The 21,809-nt window shown below is 38.9% G+C and overlaps 1 protein-coding gene across 1 annotated transcript in view; it reads left to right on the top strand.

The window, feature by feature from the left end:
- The window catches only part of LOC101119648 (cytochrome P450 7B1), a 173,745-nt gene extending 152,712 nt beyond the window's left edge, over positions 1-21,033 (top strand). Inside the window, exons 5-6 of the mRNA XM_004011703.5 lie at positions 6,684-6,859; positions 15,426-21,033. Coding sequence (XP_004011752.1) covers positions 6,684-6,859; positions 15,426-15,713 — 464 coding nt within the window. The 3' untranslated portion in view covers positions 15,714-21,033. The remainder of the gene's footprint in view (positions 1-6,683; positions 6,860-15,425) is intronic.
- The last annotated feature ends 776 nt before the right edge of the window (positions 21,034-21,809 follow it).

The raw sequence follows: 21,809 nt of genomic DNA, 5'->3' as shown, positions 1-21,809 counted from the left end.
TAGTAGAACATGCAGAGGGAAGGGAGTTTTTTTAAAAAAATATTTTAATTTATTTAGTTGTTTGCTGCACAGGGTCTTAGTTGCGTCATGCAAGACTGTTCCTTGTGGCACTCGTGTGCAGTAGTTGTGGTGCATGGGTTACTTGCCTGTGGGATCTTAGTTCCCCAACCAGGGATTGAACCCATGTCCTCTACATTGCAAGACAGATTCTTGACCACTGGACTACCAGGGAAGTCCTCAAAGGAGTTTTTTGTTTTTTGTTTTTTTAATTTGTCCAAACAAAGAGGGGAGAGGAGTTCTTTGTATCTTGATTCATCAAAGTCAGCTGTGATGTGCACGTAGACGAGACCAGAAAATGTGAGCTAGAAGGTGATAGAGTTAACTATATTCTTAATTGCAGAATGAGACAGTATGAATGACAATATTAATAATTATTATTTTATTATGTAGCAGACTTATTAGCTTACTTCATCAAGTATTAACTTACTTATATACATGTAAGTAAACTCAAGTATAACTTATCTAATCCTCAAGTATATTATCTTCATTAATTGTTGGGTAACAAGGTGCAGAAAGATTAGTTAACCAATCTAAATCATAGAGTTAGATAGTGGCAGAGCCTGAAATTAATGTCAGGTCCACCTAATTTCAATGCCAATCCATAAACATTGTCAACTCAGGGAAAAATGCTCTAGAAATGTACCAAGACCTTGACCATTTCACAGGGATATATATCATGAATTCTCAAATGCAGTTGGGTTTGAGGGTAAGGTTGGGATTAGAGGTTCACATTATAATTTTGTGGTTTTTTTCCTAATAAAAATAATTTTTTTATTTTAGAGTAGTTTTAGATTTGCAGAATAGTTACAAAGACAATACCCATATACCTCACACACACACAGTTTGCCTCACTATTAACATCGAGAAGGCGATGCCCCCCCACTCCAGTACTCTTGCCTGGAAAATCCCAAGGACGGAGGAGCCTGGAAGGCTGCAGGCCATGGGGTCGCTGAGGGTTGGACACGAAAGCGAGTGACTTCACTTTCACTTTTCACTTTCATGCATTGGAGAAGGAAATGGCAGCCCACTCCAGTGTTCTTGCCTGGAGAATCCCAGGGACGGGGGAGCCTGGTGGGCTGCCGTCTATGGGGTCACACAGAGTCAGACATGACTGAAGCGACTTAGCAGCAGCAGTGATGTATTACGTTTGATTGTCATAACTGTGGGTGTTATTTTGAAAAAGCTTATTCATTATTTTAAAAAATAGTGTATTTTAAGAATTAATAGTGTCTATAATTTAAACAGCAATAGTAAAGTTTAACAAAATCCTCTCTTCCAGTGGGGCTATACAGGAGGTACAAATTCTACTTCACGTTAGAAATTTCCAACTGGTGGAGGGGAGAGAGGCATCTCCCACAAGGTGTACACCAGAAATAAGTGATGGTAATTTTGTAAGTAACATAAGGAGACAGTGGTTAAAAAGTGAAAAACACTGGTTTAGATGTTTATCAAGTTTTCAACTCAGCACAAAGCAAAGAGGGCTAGATATTATAATGAATGGTGGAAACAGGTGTTGAAAGGATTGAAAGGGAAATATAAAGAGAATGCAGATTATTGTACATAGGTCCACACATCAACTACGTAAGAATAGGATAAGGAAAGAGATGAGTGGCCCGGCAGAGGAGGGTTTAGGTTCAGAGTCATAGTTCTCAGGAACTTTCCTGGTGGTCCAGTGGTTAACACTCCATGCTTTGAAGACAGGGGTATGGGTTTGATCCCTGGTTGGGGAACTAAGATCCCATGTGCTTCTGCTTTTGGAATCATCTGCAGAGCTTAAAAAAGTACTCACACCTGGTCCCACCCTCAAAGGTTCTGATTTCAATGGCGAGAGTACAGGCTGATGGCTTTACAAGCTCTCAAGGGGACTCAAATGTGCAACTAAGGTTCAAAACCATGAATGTAAAGGTTTTCCTAATGCAGTGGTTCTGACGCCATTGGCCTGAGATAGAGTTTTGTTTTTTTTTTTAACCACCTCAGGTGATTGTAAGCAAGTCAGAGTCAATACTTCTGGGACATCAGAAAGCTTAACACAAGTCCATGGTGATATTACTTCAAAAACCTGTTGTTCATATGCATCCAACAAAATATTAATAGAAGTGTGGTATCTAGGGCAGACAAAGTAATTCCTGTCTACTTTCCCAGCTGAAATAGCACACCCAGCTCTGCCACATTTTAAGAGGCACGTTGACTAATTGACTTAAAGATTAAAGGCTGTTATCATCTCTGACATACAATTAAAAAATGACATGATCATTAACATGTCAAATCTTTAACATAAACAAATCTTTAAATATTTTTAAAGGGCTGTTATATATAAAAGAGATTCAAAATTTTTTGCCTTTGTGTTTTCTAAAGGGAGGAAAATGTCAGCCAATACGGAAAATAACTTGCTAACTAAATGGACTTTCGGAATACCATCATTGGAGTTATCCAATCAGAAATTTACCAGTGTCTTCAGTAGGACCCTGGGGAACATCCATAATCTCTGTTCTCTTTTCCGCCAACAGCAGTGGCCCAGTGTCCTGAGCAGAGAAGGACCTCGATAGTCTATTTATTGACTCTATGAATGTTGAATTTACATTTCTGTGTTTTAGCAGTGAACCAAAAGCTGTGTCTGCAGTGCAGAGTGAAAGTAGGCATGCGTACTGATTCAGATTTATTTTTAACTTTACTTAAAATATACAATTGTTGAGCCAAAAAGTAGTTATTTGGCTTCAAATTATCTGATGATGATAGTGTCTTATTTATTCAATAGCTTCTCACCTGTCTTAAAGGCAGTTACATAAAAACTGGCACGTACATCTGTAGCCTCACTCCATTTCTCAGTCTTCTAGAACACTATCTGCAGAGCCCCCCATCCCCTTTCCTGTCTACCTTCTTTTTAAAGACCATCCCAGCCCATTTCAGCAGAGGCTGGCTGTTATTTCACTCCAGCCATCATTGCTATCCACCGATCACCATGGCTAATCAGATGGTGTGACAGTCTGCACCAATCATTAAGATGACCCAAATTAACAGCCTGGCCATGTCACAGTACATTCATTCCACACATCCAGACATGGCCTAAGTGTGAGGCAGAAACTTGGATGTGCTTGTTTGTGTTTGCATTGTAACATGCATTATTGATTGTCATAAGCGGCTTCAGCGCTTTAAATCTGCAAATGAGAATCATCTGTCAATTATTACAGCCAGAATTGAGATCTGAGGGCAGAAGAGAAAGTGTATATATCTTTTTCTACCTGCATTTCCTTTTCTTTACCATTTTCTTTCCCAGTCACATTGTGATGCTTCTTAGCTCAACATACTCCTCAGCTTTTTGTTTAGAAAAGATACTTAATCAGAATATTTTTATATCCTACACATAGAAACAAATCTCTCCTAGTCAAGTGAAGGAGACAGGGCAGGCTCAGAATTATAAGTTCATTGTGGGAATTCTGCAGTCTAATTTCCTGGGGATACTGGTCAGTAAAATTCAGTTCTTCATAAAACATCAGCAGCCTTATTGTATTCACAATTGCAATTGTTGGCACCTTGCAGTGGCTGGTATAAATGATCCTCCAAATATTTGCATTCTTGATAGCCATTTCTCCACAGTGCATTTAGTAAGTAGAGGGTCCTATTACCTGCTAAATGTAAGTATAAATTAACAACCCATTATGCACAATAAGTTTTATAAAACATTTACAGATAGAGATCACATTTAATTAAAATTAACTTGCCTATGAAAGCCAAGTGCACTAATGATCACAATGACCTTTTATTACCTGCAGTCCCTTGTTTTGGCTGGAATGATTGACAGCTTGCTGTTTGGCTACCATGTTGAATTTCAGCTGACAAGACTTTTCATTTTAACTCAATTTGCCCGCCTATCACAAGCTGGTGGCAGGCCAGACCCAAGTCACCCAGCTTTGCCTCAGCAGCTTGCTCTAGTTCTCATTAGTACGCATTTATTCAGTGGAAATTGGAAGACAAATGCTTGAAGGCATGTGAACTAAGTATAGCAAATTAGGTTTAAAGACTGAATATTTATAAGTGTATGGAAAGTTGTGTTGTTGTTTTTTTTTTAATTCTAGAGCGAATTGAGAACTGAGTGCTAGCTTTGGTATAAAAGAAATGAAGATAGAAGGGGGGAAGGAAGATTCTAAGAATAACAATACTATCAGGTTTTTCTTTCCATTTTGGCAATATGTAAACTCTCTCTGACAACACCTTCTCAAACCAACCTGGCCCCTCTTTCGTGGAGTGCTTGCACAATGAAGTTTAGCACCTCGAGTGTGAGAAGGGGGAAAAAATGAGGGTCATGTTCATCTGTTGCTTGGTTATCCCTTGGTATGTTTTCAATTGCCTTGTTTGTTCGGCACTAGCACAGAAACAGATGTTGCTCTGGCGTGTAGGATAATTTACTCTACCTCCTGGTGCGGCATGGACGGCCTCCCAAGGCCCAGCTGGTCTGTCAGTGGCACTGGCTGGTGTCTGCTCAACTATGACAACTACAAGTCGAGGCTGCAATTTTTTTTTTTTTAATTGTGCAGTTGTCATTCTTCTCAACGTATAGCCCTGCCCGTGTTCTTCCTGGGGCCGGTAGCAAGGCTATGGCTTTTGTGTCTGTACCTTGTGATGCAGAGCCATGGAAGACCCCCTCTCCTCTGAGGATAATAATGTTCATGACTTTGTGTCCTCTGATGATGATCGCATGACCGCGCAGACCCAGAGCCAGCCTCATCTCACGCACATAACTGGTACTGGAAGGTAAAACAGATTTGTCATTTGCGATCCAAGCGCTAAGCCACACTTTGGGCTCCATTATTGTGATTAACTTCCGCCTAAGATACGCTTGCCCGATTGTCATTTGTGATCCTGCGGTGGCCGCAAGCTGCCACGCTTCCCCCAGAGCATGTCAGCCAATGGGATTTGACCATGCTATTCGGACCGTTCGATGCCTGCCCCGTCACGGTGGCCAGCCCGCAATTTCTGTGCTTTTGTGTTTCTACCTCCCGCACCCCTGCTGGACCGGGTGGGTGCCCAGCTCTGCTGCATATGTCAGCTACCATCTCACACCACAAGCTGAAATGATGCTGCGCTGCTGTTGATTCAGCAAGAGCCAGCAGCAGCGCATGGGAAGCTGACCCTTGCTTTGCACCATGGAAATGTTGGTCGCTGGTGTCCTGCCAGCTGAAATCCGTCGTGTCAGGTGCCTTGTGGCTATCTGCAGTAGAGTCCCCGTTCCAAAACCAAAGTTCTTTTCTGGCCTCATCACCAACAAAGCGATTTGACTCTGCCTGATTATAATAACGAAGGCAGTCTAAAAGAATATGCACGGTCTCACTGTGCGTCACATCGAATCACGACACTGGCCACACAGAGCTGACCGCAGCCTCATTTCTTTAGACAAATGCATGCTTAGGGAAAAACCTCCTGGGAGAAGGTCCTGAAAGCTGTTAGATATCCCCATGCAAGCTGTGCATAGATTTCAATTTTCGGGAAATAGCATTTATTTTTATTTGTTTGGCTGATGCAAGCCCTCCCTGAGTGGCCTGCTTCTATCATCTAATAATTAGTCATTCTACATTTCAGAGCTTTACTGAACACTAGGAAACTGGGCTCTGTGTGTGTGTGTGTGTGTGTGTGTGTGTGATTCTCAACTGCAAGCCATAAACACAACCATTTGTTACCATGTGGAGGAGGGAGAAAGGCTCAATTTGGAGCTCTTCTTTCACATTGCTGATTAGAAAGAATCAAGCTTTTTATTCTAGGACCCATTCGTGCTGGTGAAAACATAGTCAGTTTTGATTATGAAGGCAGAGATGCAGACCTAGACAGCAGCTACATGCTGATGTGCATGCTATCAGAATGATTTATGCAAATTATGCATATTATTCCCAAAGGAATTCCTCCTCAAACTGCCAGGATAAATTGCCGGAAATTAGCCATAAAATCTGTCGTGCTAGGAGCAAAAGGTGAAGGCCACTGGGAAAGCAAGGACATACAGCTTCTGGAATCTTCCAGGTTATGATGGTGGCTATTATTTTCCCTGGATGCCACGGAGAAATCTGGTTTTCTTCTGAATACTCTCAAAGTATTTTCCCTTTGAAAATTTTCCAGCAAATGCTGACTCACATTTTATTTACAGCTAGCATAAAAGAAATTAAGTGTTAAGCTGTCTCAGAAAGCACTACTACAATTATTTTACTATTAACTGCCTAAGTGGATATTAAATGCCTAAGCCTGGCTTTGAAGGCATCGCTGTTCTTCAGAAGGTTGGTGAAATAACTCACCAGGGGTGTACTTTAACTGGGATATGATTTTAATTTCCAAAGTGTGTACCCCAACACAGCTTTCCTGTCTTGCAGATCAATCTTTCCTACAAAAAGTCCTAATTAATGACTTTCTGTCCCAGTACAGCAGAGTTGTGACTTGCCTGTGAAATGCCCCACAGTCTCACCCCTCCCCTCCTCTCCCATCCAGAGCCCGCACTGGCTCCCTCTTGCTGCTCGATGGATCTGATTGGGAAAGGATTTCCCTGTCAATTGAAGTTATTGGTAATGAGCTTTGATGGTTAAATGAGAGTACTTTTCAAGAGCAGTCTTATTTTAATAAAAATGATGCTTGCTTGTTTCTTTCAGAAAGTACCATTCTTGAGGTTTTGCGACTCTGCTCCTTTTCTGGCATCTTTCGTTTCGTTCAAGAGGACTTGACACTTCATTTAGAGAGCCAGGACTGCTGTCTGCGAAAGGGAGACTTTGTTGTCATCTTTCCTCCCATCTTACACCACGACCCTGAAATCTTTGAAGCTCCAGAAGTAAGTAAACATCCAGCCAGCATCGCTCCCTCTTAGATGCTGCAAGCACATTCCTTCCCTCATGGGTCTCTCTTTCTTTTGCCACCTTGTTCCAGAAAGAATTTGAGAGAGCTTAATGACTCCAGTTTTTCCTTCCAATGGAAACATCATCCTATTTACTGAGAGGTTCTCTTAAGGACCTCTCTTTCAAAGGTTTTGTGATCTATAAATAAAAATACAGAGATGAGACTAAACTCTAGTTTCATCAAGTGAAATGAACACTGATACCATGATGGACACTATTCACTTTAGGCCAAAATTACGTCTTGCATGGCAGAGATGTGTTACAAAACCCTGGAGGGCTAGCTATTGACAGGTCACTTAGAGAATAAGCATTGGTAGACTGTTCTGCTAAGTGTTTCCAGTGTGGGCTTGACTGTCCCAGAGTCCGATACCATCACTGCTACAGTTAAGCTCTCTACTTTTTCACCTCTTACTAAAGGCATGTGCCCCTCTTGATCAATTAGGATGGCACTGTGAACTTGAGATTGTAAAGCTGCTGCTCACGGGTGAAGCTCTGAGGGTAATTGTGTCATCTTCTTGTATTTTTTTCTGAAGCTGGAGTTAATGAATATCAAAGACTGGAAATTAATCCACCCTGGCTCATCCCTTAATACCACTTCAGAGGTTCACCACCTGCATGCAAATTGCAAGCAGTCATCTTCTGCCTGTGCTTCTCAGGGAGTCAGGTTGTTGCTGCAGTGGTTTTTATATGTTAAATGCCATGTTTCAAAGAGAGACTTCCATGCGCTTTCTGAGCAGTTTAGAGCTGAACCATTTCTAAACCCAGTTTCTAAGGTGTTCGACAGCCAGGCTGGTTTAAAATCTGGTTGTATTTTGGAAATTAATTAGAAAGGGACAGACTTCAAATGTAATGAGATAGTTTACATTTATTTAATCAGCAAAGACAAAATTTCCTAAGTGAGGGGAGAATATACGTATAGTTTCTGTGTGTTTCAGAAGAGGTCTTACTTAACTAATGATGGCAAATCAGAAGTTGGGTATTAGTGAGTGAATGAACATTGTGCAGACAACAAGCTTCATCTCTATATTTGTAAATATAAAAAAAAATTCCACACATAGTTAGGTGTCCAATAAATAAAGCAAGTAAATAGCTAATCTTTGAAAAATACTTTAAAATTTGAAAATAGTTTCATTTCTATCTACAATTTTTAATTTAATTTCTACTTTGTATTTTTATTTTATGATTATTCCACTGTCATTAAATTTACCATTCATGTCATGATAGTAAAATCAACATTCAAGTCATCAACAAATAATAAATGTTTACCCAACCACAACTGTCATTAAGAATCTCTGGGCTCCTCCTCGTCTGTATCCCCAGCCTTACCCCAATGAATTGGACTCATGGGTTAGACTTTTAGGAAGTTAAACATCTTATGGAAAAACCCAAACAAAATTTTTGGTCAACCCAGTATCAAAGGTAAACATTGGAAGTGTGCTCAATTATATTTTTTCTGTACAATGCTAAATAGCAATTCCCAAACTATACATAATAAATAGTAGTCAGAAGGGTTTCAGTTCAGTTCGGTTCAGTTGCTCAGTTGTGTCCGACTCTTTGCGACCCCATGAATCACAGCATGCCAGGCCTCCCTGTCCATCACCAACGCCTGGAGGTCACTCAGACTCACGTCCATCGAGTCAGTGATGCCACCCAGCCATCTCATCCTCTGTCGTCCCCTTCTCCTCCTGCCCCCAATCCCTCCCAGCATCAGAGTCTTTTCCAATGAGTCAACTCTTCGCATGAGGTGGCCAAAGTACTGGAGTTTCAGCTTTAGCATCATTCCTTCCAAAGAAATCCCAGGGCTGATCTCCTTCAGAATGGACTGATTGGATCTTGCAGTCCAAGGGACTCTCAAGAGTCTTCTCCAACACCACAGTTCAAAAGCATCAATTCTTCGGCACTTTGCCTTCTTCACAGTCCAACTCTCACATCCATACATGACCACAGGAAAAACCATTTGCCTCATACTAAATTGGTGGGAAGAACAAAATTGCAGTACTGTGAACCCAAAGTTAGCATCATTAGGACAGCTCTAACTTGACTTGATGAACATTCTGTACTGTTTACCAGACTTAACCTTAGTCAGTTATGCCTGACTAATGTTAAAATCAACTAGCTAACTTTTGTTGTGATATTGTTCCCTTGAAATTAGTTGTAGAATGGTGAAATGTGATAGCTACTGGCACAGAAAAAAAAAATAGTATGGGGCAGAACCAATTTTATATGTTTGGCAAAGTCTTACATAATCATTCATTCTATAAACATTTACTGAGCACTCACTCCTCTCAGGCTTGTGGGTTGATTTCTATTGTGCTTAATAACTTAGGATAGCAAAAAGTAGATGCTGTTGATGTTCATAGAACAGATGCCCATTCCCAAACCATCATGTGCCAAGAGTAAAAAGAAGAAAATTCTGGAAAGTTCTGTCCTTGGTTATTTGTCACTGACAGCATTGTCCCAGGAGGTTATCAAAGGCTCATATTCCTCACTGCCTGATTGGTACCCTACAGATATAGGAAGACCTGGCCTTCCTTAGATACAGAAAACGACCACTAGCTGTTAGGCCAAAATCATGGAGAAGACGAACTCCAGATATAAGTATAGTTATTCTTAGAGAACGTGGAGACTGAGAATCCTCAGCAGAAGATGGGTTCCTCCTAACCAGTGAGGCATGGTTTCAGGATGTTCAAGCCCAAGAGACCCTGGAATATTCTAAAAGTAGGCCACCTCTTTCCTCACACATCTCTCTATTGTTGAATGTCCCTCTTGACTTGTCTACCGAGAGACTCCAGTTGACTTCACAAGACTCTCTCTTATTCATCATCTTTGACAATGTCCCTGATTTCCACATCATTCCTCAGAGAATCTGCCACTGCTCATTCTGGCCTGTGTAGCCTGTGTGAGGGGGCACACCCCACAGTATCTTGCAGTGACTTGTTTGTTCATGTGCCTGTATCCTGTACGTTCTTGGAGCAGAGAGATCCTGTCCTCAACCTTCTCTGATTTCTCAGTGCCTGGCATGCAGGAGGGTACCCATAGAAGGAAGCAAATAGGAAGTGCTGAGATGGGTGAGTGTTCTGAAAGTGAAATTATACTTCAGTTAAAATGTTAAATCACTGCAGAGAACGCACACTCAAATGCATCCTGGGCCTAATTAGATCCAATAGATAGGGTGGCTTGTGTGTAAATATTGCAAAACCATTGGGAGTGGTAAAAACTCTGGTGAAAGGACCACCCAAGAGGCATGTGAGATCATTTGGCTGCAATCCTCAGTTCTTATAAGCACATAGACCTGATGTAACCAAGTCATTTTTATTATTAGTTTTTTAAACTTCAAAAACAGACTGTTGGGTGAAAGTTAGAATTTTTAAATGTTTGGAAAAATTAAGTCTAAACACAATGTGGGCTAAAACAAAAAATGTCTGGAGACCTAATTGGGCCTATAAGCTACCAGCATGTAACCTGTACTGAGAATTATTTTTTCCTAAATGTGGGTTCCTTAGCTTATTGTGATGTTAGCCTGTCAGGTGGCACATGCTGATGTGGGAAAACAGATTGGCAAGTGAAATTTAAAACAGTGGGAGAGAACAAAGGAAACCACCCTTCCCAGTTCTTTCTTCTTCCTTCTTTATCCATCTACATGCCACCCAAGAAAGTCTGGATGCTCTCTTAATTAACTCGGGATTGGTACCTTTTTAAATAGGTACCTTTAAAACTTTCTGGAAGCTTCCTCAAATTTATGTCAATTGTCAACCAAAATTCTAGCCACTGGCTTTCAAGTAATTAGTAACTGGTGATAATTACTTTTCTGGCAAAATGAAGCATCCAAAAGTAGAGCTGTGGAGAAGACCAAATATATTGATTGGTTTCTCTGTGGAGGTGCTAAGGTATAAAGGGAAGCTGACCCATAGGAAGAAATGGCCAACATTATAGATGGTGATGCATTTCTATAACCAAATAGCCTCTAAAGAAGGACACAGTGACACAAAGTAATTACAAAGCCACTGGAGTATCCCCCTACCAACTCCAGAGCTCTGAGTTAATGTCATACAAGCCTTCCCAGTCTACTTCTCAGAGGCAAAGAGATTAAAAAATGATAAATGAGTTTGAAAGCCCTTAAAAAAATTCTAAATTACTGTAAAAATTGTTTCATCAATATTCTTTGGATTATTGTCACTGTTATTAAAATGCACAGATCATGACAAATGTGGAAACAGTCTCAATGATTTTGTGTCTCTCAAACTGAAATAGAGATTGTGCCATTAGTACATTTCAACAAAACAAACCTGTATTGAGCATCTACTATCCAGAAAGCACATTGATGGGCATAATGGGTGATATAGATATAACAAAGGTCCCTGTCCTAAGAGCTTATTATTTAGGGATTTGTCCTTATGATGTGGCTGTGTTCTCATAACCACATGCTCCATGTTGAGAGGATTTCTGGTCCTCTAGTGAACTGGCATTTGCATTCCTACCATGTTGGAACCAGCAATGTGCTGGCAAACCAACACTCTGCAAAACCCTGATTTTGTCAATTGTCATGGTGTAAATGCTCTCATCTTCACTGATTTCCTGCTACCAACGTGAAGACCCTGAACACAGTGTGGGGAAGAGATGTGTATGTACTCTCTTGCTGGTACAAACTGGCCACAACTCACCACTGATTGGAATCCAAGTCATGGAGATAAAGAAATCTCTGTACTTAGTCATCTTGCTCCCAGGAGATCTGGCTATAAACCAGGGCAAGTGTGCAGCCTCTTAGTCATACATTCAAAATAGTGACAGTTTTTATTTCTAGAAAGTCATATCTTTTATCTAATCCAGATTCCTAAACCCAAAATGATGAATTGAGTGAATACAAGAGCTGATCATATGGATATGAACACCTATAACTACTCCAACAAGACTATGTTTTATGTCTTTTACTTTTTAAAAAGATTTTCTTGGCTACACCACACAGCATGTGGGGTCTTAGTTCTCCAACCAAGGATCAAACCCACACCCCTGCATTAGAGGCATGGAGTCTTAACCACTATTGACCACCAGGGAAGTCTCTATGCCTTTTTAGACTTTAGTGCTTCCTTCACATGCTGGAAATGCTTTTTTTTAAAAAAAAAAAAAAAAGCTGTTGACTTGAACTAAACATAAAATTTGGAGAACTCAGATTAGGGTGTTATGCAGTGTTCCTCAGTCACTCAGACTCAAAATTCTTCTCTATCCAGGAAATTGTATCGTCTACCCAATCTTTATTTCTAGCGCTAAATAGTATACCACTTTCTATTTGTAAACATTTTCTATTTGAATATTCATCTACTCTTCATTCTCCCCATCTTTATTTACTCATTCAATATCTCTGTTTTCTTCAAAAGCTTGAAGATTGCTTTTAAAATATGCTTTATTGTCATGTATTTATTCATTAATTCAACAAACATACATAGAACCTCACTATGTGCATAGCGCTCTGGTGGGGACTTTGAAAATATGGAGATAAATAAGACAGTGTGACGAGTCTCATCTCTTGGGAGTTCTTGGCTCTGCCATCTCCTGTGAGTTAGCTTCGTCTTCAGCCTGGTGACAGAACAGCTGCAGCCTTGCAGGGATCTTATTCTCATATAACCAGATCCAGAGTAGGAAGAGTGGTGAACTGTTTCATCGCGTTTTTCCTCCTTCATGAGAAGGGACGTTCTCCCAGATGGCCCCACAGACTCTTCACCTGTAGCCCTGAGAGATTGGTTCACACACCCTGTGCTGAATCAGTCAGAGGCCAGAGCAATATGATCACCATGATGGGGGCCTCAATAGGTCCCTCTGAGAAGAACGATGATGGGGAGCAACCCGTGGGGTAGACAGTCAGCAGAGGAGCCGTGGGGAAGCTCGGTGCCTAAGGCTTGTCTCTCAGGATCTCTCTCTTCTCATCCATTGAATAATACTGCGTTTAATGGGCCCTTAATTGTGTAGCACTGACCTGTTATGGTAGTGTACTGCCGCGTGATGGATCCTGTTTTCATTGTGTTCCTGATCAAAGATCAAGGCATCTCAAGCTTCCTTTTTGTTCTATGTCACTGTGACCTCAGAATCTCTGAAGTGAGACTATTACACCCCTTCTTTTATTAAAAAAAGAAACAGACTATATTTCTAGCAGCTGTCACAAGCGCTTCCTAATAACATGGAACCTGCTCAGGTTCTCCATGTCCTGGCAATGGAAAACAGACTGAAAAGAAATTTTAACACAAAAAGCTGTTTATGGGGACTTCCCTGGTAGTCCAGTGGTTAAGACTTCACCTTCTAATGCAAGGGGTGCATGTTCAATCCCTAGTTATAGAGCTAAAATCCCACATGCCTCATGGCCAAAAAAACCCCATAAAACAGAAGCAGTATTGTAACAAATTCAATAAAGGTTTTGAAAATGGTCCACATCAAAAAAAAAATTGCTATGTATTTCCATATTGCCTTTGAGATTGATGGTAGCCACAGAACAAAAGAAATTGGTCTTTTCCTTTCTTGGTCCATAATATAAACAACTAATTAGGAATTTCTGTGATATTTATTGTGAGGAAATTGACTGGGAGGTGATGGAAAATTGGACAAGTGGTATTACTGATTGACTAGAAGTCTGAGGGAGTTGCATATGCACTCACTGAAGGCAGCAGGGGAGAAGGAGGATTTAGGCATGTTTTGTTGGTCACTGTGGCTTCTCAGCTGTATATCCATGTATACAAAAGAAAATCAAAATGCCATAACAGTGTCTGGCTTATTTATGATATCAGCATACTATGAAGTTGTAACTCAAGCTAAATTTTCCTTCTGTATATTCTGACTTAAACGATGAGACTGACTGCAGTGAGAGCTTTTCAAATGTAAAAGTGATATCCACTGGTTTGGCCTAGGCAAAGAACTCTTGAGAAGAGCATGATCTTAGATTGGTCAGTGAGAAAGAGGAAGCAGCAGTATTGAACTCAGGCAGGCAGGCCTGGGCTCCAGTAAGGAAAAAAGATTTCCTGAGATACAGTGCCAAGTTGTAATTCCATCTCTAGTAACAAAGTCGATGTCCACAGAGAATGTCCTTATCCATGCTACAAGGATGGACAGGTATTTATAAGTTAGCACTGGTAGATCCTATTCAGATACATCCCAGAACTATCTATGGCAAAATATACTTGCATTCTGATGCAGATTAATTTTCCCATTATGATCTCATCAGCTTGCAAGTTTAGGGGGCAGCCGTGGAATAGAAACTACCCAAGCTGTGTTTTAAAAGCTTAATTAGTTATCAAAATCAGTATCCTAGGTAAATGAGGGTAAAACCAATACTTTTAAAGGAAATGGTTTCACCAACATGAATTGAGCATTGAGCAAGAAAATTAGATCATTTGTGATAGATTCAGAATCTATCTGTGTACTGCGGGGTTTTAGCTATAATCTGAATGCCTTCAGTCTGACCTGCTTCTTTGCCTCTGGCTTCATAGTTCACGGCAAAGTTGTGTGCTGAGCAGGTCTAATGCTAATGAGCACGGCATACAGGACAGACTTAGTCGTTGTCATGCATGCCACGTGCGTTAATCTAATCAATGGTTTAATTTACCATGGGCTGAAATAAGGTCGCTCAGTGTCCTCTCAGAAACTCAACTGAGAGTAGATTAAGATGGCGGACCAAACACTTTCCATAAACTAGTCCCATCATTTTCTGTAACAAATAATATAACTTATTTATGAAAATATATCAGAAACCAAGAGAGTTAACCCAAAGAACACTCATTCTAAAGAGAACTGTCATAGAAGAAAGTCAATAAAACACAAAAAGCAATCCAGACAGACTTTGAATCTTAGTGCTCTTCTTTTCTAGTGCTTAATGTGAATCTTATTATTTCATATCTGTTTCATCCAAACATAAGCACTGAATCCTAAACTCATCCTACTTGTCCATCTGTAGCAGCCTCTCTGGTCAGTGGAATTCACTATTCCCTAGTAACCTTGGAGGCCTTGCCCTTCACTTTCCCCCAGCCTTGGTATTTCAGGTGTCGTTAAGTCAAGACCCATCTTAGAGAACAAAAACAGAAATACTGCTTCTATCCCTGTGTCAGGAAGATCCCCTGGAGAAGGAAGTGGCAACCCACTCCAGTACTCTTGCCTGGAGAATCCCATGGAGGGAGGAGCCTGGTGGGCTACAGTCCATGGGATCGCAAAGAGTCGGACACAACTGAATGACTTCACTTTCACTTCACTCTCACTTTCATACTTAGCATAGGAAAAAAATGTGAAGAAAAGTCTTACAGAAGAGTCTGGATTTCTGTTTGATGTGAGAGGAGTAAATGTCTAATAACACTGGAGATTTTTGAATGTTCATACCTAATTTGCACTTAGTTAAGTTTTATTTCCTGGTGTTTGCTAGATTAAAAGAAACCTTTTAAGATGGGCAAGGAGAGCTAGCATCCTTGTGAACTGAACTCAGATTTTTTCATGGAAATTTTTTGTTTTAACATGCTGTTTTCTTCTTTACAGGAGTTTAGATTTGATCGTTTTACAGAAAATGGTAAGAAGAAAACCACCTTTTTTAAAAGAGGGAAAAAGCTGAAGTATTACCACTTGCCATTTGGATTGGGAGTCAGCAAATGTCCAGGCCGATTTTTGGCCATGGTTGAAATAAAGCAATTGTTGGTTGTGCTTTTAACTTACTTTGATTTAGAAATAATTGATAATAAGCCCTTAGAACTAAACTATAGCCGCTTTTTGTTTGGTATTCCTTACCCAGACTCTGATGTTTTATTTAGATACAAAATAAAATCGTAAGCTAAAAGGAAAGGAGAGAAATCTATCTAGAAAACTAACCTAAATGTCCTCAGTTCATCTATTTGTTTTTAATTTCAAGTGTAATTGCTTTGTTTGTTTTAAAGATGCCAATTTCTATTTGATCTAAGATCAGTCCCATCTGTACTTGATCACAAAACCCATAATTAAAAAAAAAAAAGATGGTAGCATGAAAATGGACATCAAAATCAACATAATGATAAATTTAAAGTAGCTTTTTTTAAGTTTCTACGTATTGTGATTTGCAAATGTCATGGTAAATGTGCCTTCACAGTAATAGATCTGACACTGTGGGATTTTGTTAAGTCACAAATTCTTCTATAATATGTAAAAATACACTTTATGTACTAATGGAAATTTATGCTGTAAATGGACACAGTCTAACAAATTTCAAGTTCTCAGAGAAGAAGGAAATTAAATTTCCATGAGATACACTAGATGAAAATGTTCCCTTCAAGTATAATATCAATAATATCTATATTGCTGGGGTACGTTTGCATTAAATGAGGTTTTCGGTAGATTAAATGCTTCAACTTCACTTCAATATTTAATCATCCATAAATGTACTTTATTACTTTGTATACTGTGGCTCAGTAGAACAAAATTTCTTGTTATATAAGGCTACTCATGTTCAAGTTAGATACTGATAAGATTTATCAGTATAAGAACACACAAAACCTATTATATATTCAGCAATTGCCCTAGACATTAGTATTAGGTTTATTGTAGGAGTAAATGTTGAGATCATTACAGGATTGATTATAGCATTTGACTCCAGTGTGAACTGTAAGGGTTATGCCGGTGTTGTAATTAACTTTCCTGAATGCTTTATATCAAGCATTTATATCAACTGAAAAACTAGATAGCAGTATTTGTTCTTGATGCCTCCCTCACCTCTTGGACTGGGATTTGATTTGTAGTATTTGAATTACGGCATTATGTAATGCAGTATAATTCCATATGCCAAAATGCAGCGTCGGCTGGATGATTCAAAGATTGCTAATATCAGATTGCCAAATGATGGTTTGTCATTCAGCTTGAATGCTGATGCCATATAAAAACAGGCAAAGCAGGTAAATAAGCCCAGTTATTCCATGGGAACTTCTAGTTATAACTTCTAGTTATTTCATTGAAACTTCTAGGATTTCAGAAATTTGCTTTTGTTTTTGAAAAGGAAATTTATCTTTCAAATAACATTATAAAATACTGAACCATATTTAGTAGCTAAATAGCTTTTCTAGCATCTATTTTTCTCCTTCCTGAAGTTCATGCACTAAATGAAGGTCTGTCCATCTGAACTTCGTTTTTGCCAATTTGAAGATGCTTTCCTTTTGTCCTCATTCCTTAGTTTGCCTTTTTTTCCTGTTTTGATATCTCATGTTGTTAAGAGGTTAGCCTTCATTTGGTTTAATTATTCAGCAGGTAGTCAACCTCTTTTCTCTGACAGCTTTAATATGCTCTCTTTGTCTTTGACGTTCTTAGTTTCTGTTTATAGTGCTTGCATGCCGTGGTGTCTTTCATCAAACGTAGAATATTCACAGTCATCTCTTTGAATATTTCCTCTTTCAGCTCTGTATCTTGTTTATAGTCCATGTTGTTTAACCTTTTCTCCTTGTATTTTTTAATCTCTAATTTATATTCTAGGCCATTTCGTTGGATCTTTATATCGCTTTCAGTTTATTCTACTCTTTAACTCATCCATTGGGTTTGTTTCTTCTGTCTTTTTATTTTAACCTTAGGTTCATAGGATTGAGTGATCACATGCCTTATACCCCTTAGTTCACAGTAAACAATTATAATTGGTCCAAACTAGGCTTTCTTTACTCATTCTATTCTATCCCTAAACCCTACCATTATACCCTTCCCCATTATCCGGAAATATTCTAATGTGTTTGGTATGTATCTTTTTATTTGTAGGTGTTTTTATAGAACATATGTTATTATCTTGGTTATATGTGTTTTTTAATTTTCATAAATGTCTAGTCTATACATCATATTCTTTTTAATTTTTTACTAAGCACTATACTTTAAAGATATTACTTTAAAGTATATTACTTTATATGTATTTGATCTATCACCTCTAACTACTGTATAGTATCTCATAATGTGTACCCATGATGTTTCAATGCTCTATTCACCCAGTGATATAAACTGTGTTGGTGGGACAGTTAATTTGGGGGAAAGGCCAAAGCAGAACCGAAAAGCCTTGCCCCCTTGCCCCCGCCCATCCTCTCACTACTTCATGCCCCACCCTCCGCCCTGGGCTGCCGGAAGCCCTGTTGCCAGCACCCCTGTTGCCAGCACCACCCCCCAACACGCACACACACAGGCACACAGTCCATGACAGCCTTCACTCTCTGAGATGCTCTAGACTTCTTGTGTTTCGTGCTCAGATCCTCACTACCCTCTCCCTTCTATGGGGTCTCCAGAGCTGATCTGAGCCAGGGTGCCAGATGTCAGTTTGTCCGCTTTCAGAATTGCAATTCCCCTGAGTCTGATAAATTTAGGGGTTACATTTTCAATTGGAGAATTCTCTTTTGTTCCTCCTATCTGCCTGGTCATTTTTGACAGTATCTTGTTCCTTCATCATATACTCAATATCTTCTTTCATTTTAAAAATATATTAAGGAACTGTATTCATATCTGGTGTTTCTACATCATCAGTGTTTTATGGGTCTGATCCCATAGTTTGTTTTTCTTTTAACTCTTCCTTGCTTGTTTAGTGGACTCGTTCTTTGGAATTTTATCTCTGGAATTTTTTTTAAGACCCGAGTTTAAAGTTCACGCCACCAGAGGAAATTTGTGTTTGCTTTCACCTGGCTGCTGTTACTCTCAAATTCGGATCAATTTAAAATTTCACCTTGAGTATTTTGAAAGAGGATGGGAAACTACATGGGCTTCCCCAGTGGCTCATTGGTAACAAATCCGCCTCCAATACAAGAGATGCGGGTTCAATCCCTGGGTGGAGAAGGAAAGGGCAGCCCACTCCAGTATTCTTGCCTGTAGAATCCCATGGACAGAGGAGACTAGCGGGCTACGGTCCATCCGGTCTCAAACAATTGGCCATGACTAAAGTGACTGAGCACACAAATGGGAAACTGCATAGATAGGGTGGGTTCTGGCCCTAAGTCAGCCAGATTGCAACCCTATGAGTAGGGATAAGCAAGAATACCCAGTCCTCTGTGGAGTGAGGTTTCTTTCTAGACACCTACTGAAGATGTTGCCTCTGCAAGTTCTTGCCTTTGTGCACAAGTCTTGGATTAAACACACACACACATGCACGCACACATACCCCACGCCCCTTGGGCTGCAACCTTTATCCCGTTCTGCCACAAAGCAGAGCCCATTTGTTTTGTACTAGGACATCTATTCCACCATATTGCCTGATGTGGAAACCTCCAGATTGTTAAATTCATCTTAGTAGCACACTTCTGTGATGCTGTAGCAGAGAGAGCACGGAAAAGCACTCCATTCTAGTTTCTGCTTAATTTACAGTGAAAGGAATTTAGGGTAGAAACATTATATAAAAGCAATGGATGGAGTCTTGTGACAGGCTTAAACCTGGTCATCAAAGATTGTCTATGAATAGAATAAATGTCATAGAGAATAAGTTAAAAGACATGAAATTTAGCTACGACACAATTGATTTACTATTATCAACAAGTCACTTTGCCTCTCAGTGTTTCAGTTTCCATATTTGCAAAATAAAAATAATACAGCCTTTGGATGTCAGGGTTCATTATGAGGATTGAACACAGTAAGATGTGTGAACTTATTTTGAAAAGTGTAATGCAATATCCAAATGTAAGTTGTAAGGAGATACTTTGACAATGCTGCACCTTTTAAATTAAAAACTGTTTGTGTATATTTGTTAAAGGGAAGCATTTTTTGTTATTGGTTAAATGATTATTCATTTATTCAGTCAAACATTTATTGAGCACTGGATTACCCTTCTTCAAGAACACACAGTTTATTAGAGAAAGCAATATATACCCAAGTAATTTATTATAAATGTAGTTGTAATAAATTCGTCGTCCTAAAACTGTTTTAAAATTCTGATTCAACACTCGTTCTAACTGACCTTCCATCACTCATTCCAAATTAGTGTTCTGCAATGAGAAATTACTATGTGCCTAATTAGATACAACAAAACATATACATCCAGTATTGTGATTATATGTTAAAGATCTCCAAAACAAAATACAGCTATTGAGGCATCAGAATTTTTTGAAAACTGTATTTTACATATAGTAAAAACCCACCCTCTTCATTTTTACAGCCCCTCCTCTAAATGTCAAATTAAAGAAAATGAATGACTAGTGGTATTATTTTATATCAGTGACCAACTGAGGCATCATTTAGCAAAAACTAAATGCTCTGAAGATATTCAGGAAAAAGTTGTTTGTCACTAAGTAAAGAATGTTGGTAAGCAACCTATTTGGGAACTTTTATCTGTCTTGTGTGGCCTTCCCGACACACTTCATTATATTTTGCCGATTTTATCATTAAGGTTGGGTCACAAGTCTAAGGCAGAGGAGCTTCTATGCTCAAAATTTGCATGATTACTTCTGTTGATTTTCTTATGAAAAATAATTTGAGTGGCCTTTGTATAAGCTAATCCTTCTAATTAAACCATGGAATCTTAAAACAATTTCAAAGATCAAAGCACAAAAATTATCTAGGTTTTGATCTTAGTATAAAATAACATCAATAATTTTAAAACAAGAATTATATGTCCTGAGAATGTACACTGATTTAACCTATTAAATTTGCCAATACTGCAAGCCATTATTTACCGAATTGCATTATTAGGTATTCATATTTACATACTCAATTAGGAAAAAGTTAGCAAGCCAAGATTAAGTTCCCGGTAGCATTATTTTAAGTTACAGTGGGTGATCACATAAAACTCTCTAATGTTTCTATTACTTACTCTATTTCAGAGTGTTAATCTGAGTCGTTGATCATTGGTGTTAGAAATATTTGGTTTGTTTACTTTGTTTGTAATATTTTCTTGAGTAAGATAAAATTTGTGAAAATCTCTACTGAACAATTTTTAAAAGGAGTAATTTGACAACACTTAACATTTTAAAGTATTTTTTAAGCAGGAGAATCTCTATATTGTAAAAAGAAATCTTAAATATTTAATACTCTTGATTTTAAAATGGTATATAGGTGGATTTATGAGGAAGCAAATTATCTTGAAAAGATTTTAGGTAAGAAATGCAAATGCTTTGTAAGTCAATTTAATGTGTGTGTTTTTTCTAATATGCAATGAGCCAATAAATTAACTTTTAAAGCACAGGTGAATGACTGTCTCCTTATTTCCCTACTAGGAGCATGTTGGGTGACAGAAGATTTTATTACAGTTAGTAAATGATTTGGGAAATAATTTTGCTGTCTGGAGATCCTCAAACCCTCATCTTTCCCCACCATTTACATATACGTTCTTATTTTCTCATATTTTCAGTAAAAGAACATTAATTGTTACATTCAGAACATTTTTCAGTATGCATGTGTGTGTACTCAGTCACTTCAGTCATGTCCAACTCTTTGCCACCCCATGGACTGTAGCTGGCCAGGCTCCTCTGTCCGTGGAGTTTCCCAGCAAGAATGCTGGAGTGGGTTGCCATTCCTTTCCTTCTTCAGGAGATCTTCCCAACCCAGATATTGAACCCATGTCTCTGTGTCTCCTGCACTGCTGGTGGATTCTTTACTGCTGAACTCCCAGGGAAGCCCATTTTTCAGTATAGTTTCACGTATTTATGTGGGAAATAAAAACATACAAGAATATCAGTGACTAATAAGTTTTTAAACTTTATTTTAACGACGTTGACCTTGCTAGGTTGCTGTTCTTAATTATAGATTATGATTATAGACTATGATTCTGTGGAGAGATGTACAAGAAAACAAGAATGGGAGAGAGAGTCTGTTTCTCTCCACAGAAGAGAGATGTGGTCTTTGTTTTCTGTGGATAACTTTACCACAGATAGTGAATGAAGCTGAGTAATATTTGGACTGTATTCTGTGTATTCATGAGCTGAAATGCTAGCTGTAAATAAAACACGGAACACAGAA

This window comes from Ovis aries, chromosome 9, assembly GCF_016772045.2.
Source record: "Ovis aries strain OAR_USU_Benz2616 breed Rambouillet chromosome 9, ARS-UI_Ramb_v3.0, whole genome shotgun sequence".
NCBI classification, from domain to species: domain Eukaryota; kingdom Metazoa; phylum Chordata; class Mammalia; order Artiodactyla; family Bovidae; genus Ovis; species Ovis aries.
The sequence above is the reverse complement of the archived record's forward strand: the minus strand, read 5'-3'. Positions and strand labels throughout refer to the sequence as shown.